The 7,222-nt window shown below is 46.8% G+C and overlaps 1 protein-coding gene across 2 annotated transcripts in view; it reads left to right on the top strand.

Moving 5' to 3' along the window:
• Window positions 1–3,719: 3,719 nt before the first annotated feature.
• The window catches only part of LOC137433919 (ETS translocation variant 1), a 42,349-nt gene continuing 38,846 nt past the window's right edge, over window positions 3,720–7,222 (top strand). The window contains exons 1-5 of one of the 2 annotated variants that reach the window (XM_068126410.2): window positions 3,720–3,854; window positions 4,361–4,441; window positions 4,767–4,863; window positions 4,991–5,038; window positions 5,662–5,715. In XM_068126410.2, the coding sequence (XP_067982511.1) occupies window positions 4,397–4,441; window positions 4,767–4,863; window positions 4,991–5,038; window positions 5,662–5,715 (244 nt within the window). In that variant the 5' untranslated portion in view covers window positions 3,720–3,854; window positions 4,361–4,396. The other variant, XM_068126411.2, reaches the window with a different exon arrangement.

Consider the following 7,222-nt stretch of genomic DNA (forward strand, 5'->3'; position numbering starts at 1 on the left):
ATGATTTGTCAAGGGAGACAGCTCTGATTTCCTGTTTGGCATTGAGGACCTCCATCCATTGTTGAGACAGCAGAAGCAGCATCTACAGAGTGGAATGACGTGGTCTGAATCCAAATTGATGATCGGAGATCAAGCCATTGGAGAAGAGGAAGGATTTGAAATCCGAAGCAATGATGGATTCCATGACTTTGCTGATAATTGGGAGCAGGCTGATTGGTCTGTAGTTGCAAGGATCTGTTTTTGCACATTTTTTGTGTAAAGCGGTAATGTTTTCTGATTTCCAAGATGCTGGCAGATGACCTTGATCAAAAGAGAGGGTGAAAAGAACAGAGAGAGGGTGAGATAGAGCGGCAGAGCAGGATTTTAGGACCCGTGGGCTGATGCCGTATGGTCCAGTTGCAGAATCAGAGTCGAGGTTTGACAAAAACTTCTCCACCTTGTCAGGAGAGAAGGACACAGAGTCCAGGAGCAGCTGGGTTCGACTGGGTTAGGTGGGAACATAGAGAGATGGGTTTGGGACACAACATTTTGAGGAAAACACAGAGTTGAGGCATTCGGCTTTGTCACGTGCGGTGTCAACTGTGTAGCCATTTGAGGTAAGGAAGGGGATGGAGGGGGAACAAACACCAGAAACGGATTTGACCAGACGCCACCAGAATTTGGAGAAAGGAGACAGGTTTGAGAGTTCATTCTTGAGTGTGGAGAGATAGTGCTTCCTGGCACTCCTGAGGGTAGACACACACTTGTTCCGAGCTTGGTCGAAGGAACTGAGATTGCCTTCAGTTGGATTAGCCTTCCAAGAGGCAAAGGAAAGTTGTTTCAGGGCAACTGCCTCACCACAAGATTCAGTGTACCATGGATGGGAGGAAGGGTAAGACAACTGAAGACGAGATGGGATCAATCTGTGAATGAGAGAGAGCAGTTTACTTTGGAAGAATTCCCAGGAAGAATTGATTTTAGAGGCAGTAGAGATGGGAGACCAGTCCAGATGATTGATGGCTGCTTGAAGACCGTGCCAGTCGGCCTGAGTGAAATTCCAGACTCGTCGACGCTGAGGAGGCTCTCTGAGAATGGCCAGAGAAATATCCACTTTAACAAGCACATGATCAGAAGAACCGATTGGAGCAGAAGAAGAGCAGCAGACATTTGCAGGGAAGTTTGTCATAACCAAGTCTAGAAGAGAAGATACTGTATTGGCTGAGATCCCGGTCGGGAAATTGACAGATTGTGTTAGTCCCAATGAATCACAGAAGTCCTTTGCTGAGGAGCCATGGCTGGTGAGAGAGGAAACGACACCCAGCCAGCTGGCATGATGACAGTTGAAGTCGCCACATATGAGGAAGAGAGAGTATGGTGACGGTTGATGGTGGATTGTGAGAGGATGGTGGAGGGGCATTGAGAGGGGGGGTTGGGGTCATGGGTATTGTTAGCTAGGGTGACGGTTGATAGGGGATTGTGAGAGGTGGTGGAGTGGGGTTGAGGGTTATGGGGTGGACATTGGTATTATTTGCTTGGGTGACGGTTGAAGGTGGGTTGTGAGGGGAAGTTGGAGTGGGGTTGCTATGGGTATTGTTAACTCGGGTGACAGTTGATAGGGGATTGTGAGGAGATGGTGATGGGGGGTGGGGAGGGGTTGGGGTCATGGGTATTGTTAGCTCGGGTGATGGGGGAATGTGAGGGGATGGTGAAGGGGGGTAGGTGGGGGGGGGGGGGGTTTGGGTCGTGGGTATTGTTAGCTAGGGTGACTGTTGATAGGGGATGGTGTGGGGTTGTCATGGGTATTGTTAGGTAGGGTGATGCTTGATGGGAGATTGCGAGGGGATGGTGGAGGGGAGGGAAAAGAGGAGGGTGTGGATATTGTTAGCTAGGGTGACGTTTGATTTATTTTTATTTCTGGAAAATTGAGATGCCTCAAAAACTAAGGACACCTATGTTGAATAGAAATCAGTAAGAGTAATATTACCAAAGGAAATCAACAAGAAATCCAAGTCAAAGTAGTTGTGTCAGCAGAAAAGATCAGATGGCAGAACAATGTGTTGCACGCTTGGAACAAGATCGCCCATAGGGTGGGTGCTCTGCTCGTAATAATAATAATGATAAAAAAGTAAATATGACCATAACACTTTAATCCCAATGCCGTGAATACAAAGTCAATGGATTGAAGTGGTGTATGTTTCATTAATCAATGATAAGCGGTGTACGGTACGAATAACCGCGGAAGTAAGGAATTCGTTTCGGTTTTTTGATAGCATGTTATTAACCCCACCCTTGTGGGGTATATAAAATACAGTAGATCTTTGCTCAGTTCTATAAGTTAAACTGACCTCACGGATGTCAGGATTCCTCCAAATTTCTTTGTTTAATGTTATAAGCACCATTAACGACTTTTTAAAAAGCTAATCATGTGTGTTTGTGGTTTATAATGGTGTACAAGCCTGGCTACGCCGCTTTTAGACTTTCGGTCTTGTTTATCATTCTCGTGCTTGCCAGAAGTGATCTTCTTTTACTTGCGGACATTGCACATCTTCCCTGAGGAATTTGTCTGAGGCCTCAGATTTTTTTTTCACGGAGTTCCGTGAGTTATTAGTTTTCTCAATACTGCTCATGGATGGTACCCATGTGGAATGATTAAACAAAGTTACACGATAATTTGATGGAAAATGCAGCCGGCATTCGAAAAAGTCCGTTTTCTGCTGGCACCGGTTGCAGGGTGTTTCACGTTTCAGGAATAGACGTCCTCGACCTCGGTTCGCTCGGCCTCGAGCAAATTGTACTCGACCAAAATATCTGATATGATGTCATGTTCGAGTTATGACGTACTCGCTTTGCCTCCTGAAGGAATAAGATCCGACTACAAAGTGTCTTCCTGATACTTCCTTGCATCAGCTTGTACTCAGGGACGTCAAGTTGGAAGTCTCATCTGTCAGCGCTCGTTAAAGATCAAGGTGCCAATAAGAAAGGTTCGCCAAATGATTATCCGCGCCGACTGTTTGGAATGCAACCGTAAGTATTGCTCTGCACGCGTTTCGACATCACAACTATGTAAAGTACAAATACAGGTTCGCACAGTTTGCACACAGGGGCTGATAGGATGGCTTCGAGGATATCCACACTCACCTTTAAACTGCTTAGCCTGGGTTCGAATCCCGACCCAGTCCATAAACTGCTCACCCCGGTGTTTCATCATTCACTTTGACAAAAATATTACAAATACCTTCCCTAACTGCTGCTGCAAAAATATTACAAATACCTTCCCTAACTGCTGCTGCGAAGGCAATGGCAAACTACCTCCTGTATATGAGCCTTGCCAATAAGCTGCTTCGGTGGTACTGAAAGTTTACGAATGGTGTGAACATTGCTTTTACAGAACCCCTCGGGCGCTGCGTGGCCTTATCCTCGCTGAACCAACAACATATTTATCAATGACGTTCAGTGAACCACGCCCCCCACGCATTACTTTGTGAATGAAAGCAGAGCGTTCTTCAAGGAGTCTTGAAAACGATTGGCTGAATCATTACACTGACAAACGTCACACCGACCATGAGCGCTAAGTCACGCCTTTAAAGTGTTATCGGACCTTTTCAATGGGCTACGCCGTTCACGTGACGCTTGGCAGAGGCGGAGCCACGAACGCAACCAATGGGAAGGCGACGGGACAAAGGGGACATCAGCCTGGAGCGCGGGTTTCGTGGGGGAGGGGTGTTTGGGGGGTGGTTTGGGGTCGCTCAGAGCTAACGTTTCTGAACTATTTAGTTTACTCCGTTTTCGCCACCCTTTGCTCTTCTCCTGCATTGACGTCGCCACCTGCCCGAGTGCGCTTCCGAAGAGCTGACGCATCGCGCTTTTCCGGCAAGGTAGGTGCAACGTGCAACAGCAGCACGCACTTTGTACATCCGGAGCGTCGCACGGTGTTCACAGAGCTCCCCATTCCCCCGCCGCACCGAGCAGCGCAGCCCTGGTCGCATTTCACGACGTGGTAAGGGGTGAAGGGCGCGGACATTGCACGAATGGCGTCTTTGTTCCACCGAACGTTACGTCTCCGTTCACCGTGTTGATCGGCGAGGCGATCCGACACGAGGCGGCCCGTGCACGACAGGCCGAGCCCTGGGGCGCGGTGCCGATCGTGGAGTCATTGTGAATGTATTTTATTTATTTATTTATTATCTTTTTTTTTTTTGTGAATGGAGCTGGTTGCGTCAGCGCCAGGTTCATTCACGCGCGCTCCCTGGCGCGACCATTCATAAGAAACCGGGTTTAAACGGGTGTTCGACTTGTGCACGTTGTGTTTATTCCGATGCGCACTCGTTTCTCTTGCTGTGTCCCGTGAGCCGGTCGCATACGAAGCTCCCATGTTCCGCAGGGCTCCAGCCGGCCAGCCCACGCCGAAGAGGACACGATGGATGGTTATTATGATCAAGAGGTGCCTTACGTGGCAGTCGTGGTAAGCTGAGTGTGTGCTTTGTCCACCGCTGAATAAGAATCTGCAATTGGGGTTGGGGCGGGAAGAGGTCGAACTGCCATTTGGGCGGCGAGAAGCCACAGCTGGACACAATAACCAAGGAAAATGAATGATGGTAAAAGAGGGTGGAGGAGGGAAGAAAACACCGTAATGTACAAGTGAGAGGGTTAATGGGGTAGAAAATGTGAGTCGATCCCAGGTCAAGATTGATGTCCGCATTGCCCGGTTCCACTTGATGTCCCCATTGCCCGGTTCCACTTGATGTCCCCATTGTTGGTTCCGCACCATGATTCCTCCCTGGTTCTAGATTCCGGAACCCGCGTTGCAAGAGCGGTCATCGCTGCTGGACCGCAAGAAGATGTTTGCAGATCCAGGAGACAGCGATCTGGCACATGACTCCGAAGGTTATTGCATGACTATTGACAACGCTCTCGATAGATGCACGCAGCCGTTCGTGAAGGTTGGCCTACTAACGGGGCCAAGTGCCCTGTGTCGCTTATTCTGCTTTCCGTTTATTTTCTTTGTATGCAGAACTTTTCCAAGATCTGAGGCTCCTGCAAGAAGCTTGGCTCGCTGAAGGTGGGCGTTTGTCTTTCTGACATTGACTGCATTTTCTAACGTTTCTGCTGCGAACACAGCAACCATCTGTTAATTAAATTTCCTTGCAGTTTGTCATTTATTTTATCTGCATTTTACATCAGCAGGCCCTTAAATTGGGTGTTTTCAAATGTGCCACCTCTTTGGGTTATTCTCTTCATTATTGCGGCCTTACTCCATCTCGTTGTCTAGCAATTTTTTTTTTTGGCAGTTTTGAATTTGAAGTGTTTCGTGTGCGATGGGGGATAGGAGGGGGAAAAACGAACAAAAAAAACCCCCAATGTTTATTATGGTACCGTGATATGTTGGTACCTAGACTTTTACCACATGAAGTCTTGTTTGCTTGTTTAAAGCTGATGCAGTTTTCTTAACCTGTGCAGAACTACTACTACTACTACTACTACTACTACTACTACTAATACTAATGATAATAAAAGTATTTACACAGAGGGGAGGAAGGGATCGAGTTGATTTGGTAATTTTGCGCTTGGTTTTTGGGATGCATTGTTTGCTCCGAGTCGGTACGTGGGGTGGGTGGGATGTGGGGCTCGTGTTGGCGTGACACGCAGCGATGTCACGGGGCTGTTCTTTCCCTCGTTCTGCAGCCAAAGTCCCAGATGAAGACGAGCAGTTTGTGCCTGATTTCCAAGCTGAGAACTGTAAGTCTGGATTATTGATGTTTTGTCTCCATGATTTTATTTTTATTTTTTTCCAAGTCTTATCGCCACATTCTCCTGAGTGATGCATTATTTATATGTTGCATTTTAGTCGTTCTTTAGTTTGTTTAATTTTTTCTCCTTATCCGCCATTTTGTTGTGTATCTGGGGATGCTGAATGCATGTGAAAGTGACATGTAGTCACGGCAACGTGATTGTTGGACATTGTTTGTTTGGATTGTTTGGATTGTTTGGCTTTGTAAAAAGCATTCCAAGGAGCCTGCTTGTAAATGTAATTTAATGCAAACTATTTGCTTCAGAGGACGACACAAATGGTGTTCCGATCTAGTTTTATTGATTTCATCATTCATTTTGATGATCTCAAGATCCCGCTAAACATTGGTCATGTTGTGAAGGAGTGAAATGTGCTCCTTCTTACCTGTATTGCCTTTAGGAATGCTTTAATGAATGGAGTTTCAGTTTCGATGCAGTTCTCAACCGACCCCCTTCATGACCATTTTGTCAGGCAGCGTTCATGCCATTGCACGAGTGAGGGCCTTTCCCCACTCTGTCCTTGCTGCCAGCAGGGCTGTGAATGAACTCATTGTAACACGAGTACCGGAGCTCAATTCACCGCGGGGCTCGAAGCTCACAACTCTTAGAGCCCATTCACAAACCGGCCTTTCAGCCTGCCGTAGGCGCCACACATATGATGCTCTTATTCCTGGTGCTGGCGAGAGAGTAAGAAAGTTGTTTTAACTTTTGGGTCGGCCACACGTTGTCTGCACCCACATATGCTCATTTTTGTTCTTTTGCTATTATCATTATTATTTCTCATCCGGCAGCAATTTGATGAGCTCTCTGGGAATACTGCAACGGTGTTCTTTCCAGTGTGATCGTGCCACAGGGTGTTTGACCCACGGGAATGTGTTTCCATTTCCTTGGCTAGAAAACGGTCCCAGAGTGCCAGAGATGGTTACAATGACAGCAGCTTTATTGGGTACTTGGCATGTTTCGTTGTCATTTTAGTTTTCTGCATCTTCCCTTAAATCACTGCCACTTTCATCATCACAATGAAGTTATTCCATGAAGGTGATGTTAATGTGCCCCACGTGCACATGCCGACCTTGAAAGCACTGCTAAAAGCCCAACCTCCCCCAACCCATTTGTTTTGATATTTTGCCTAAATATACAACAACTCGAAGACTAACTTTCATTTATGGCTTACCTTGCTTGACCTTACCCGCCAACGATCTGTATCCGACTGTGAAAGCAACTTGAGTTTACCCAAGGCGCTTGCTCCGATGAAGGGCTAACGCCTGAAACCGTCGGCTTTATTTTACTTCCCATTGTGGTTGTCATACTTCTTTTTTTTTTCAACTATTATGATGAAATCTATTCATATTGTCTGCCAATGAAGACCAGTTTTGACAGTGTCTAGTATTCCTCCATCTTCACCTTTAACCGTTGTGAACACAGATCTATCTACGTCTGACCCAGATTTGCTCGT

This window comes from Myxine glutinosa, chromosome 10 (assembly GCF_964187855.1).
Source record: "Myxine glutinosa chromosome 10, kmMyxGlut1.1, whole genome shotgun sequence".
In the NCBI taxonomy this organism is placed as follows: domain Eukaryota; kingdom Metazoa; phylum Chordata; class Myxini; order Myxiniformes; family Myxinidae; genus Myxine; species Myxine glutinosa.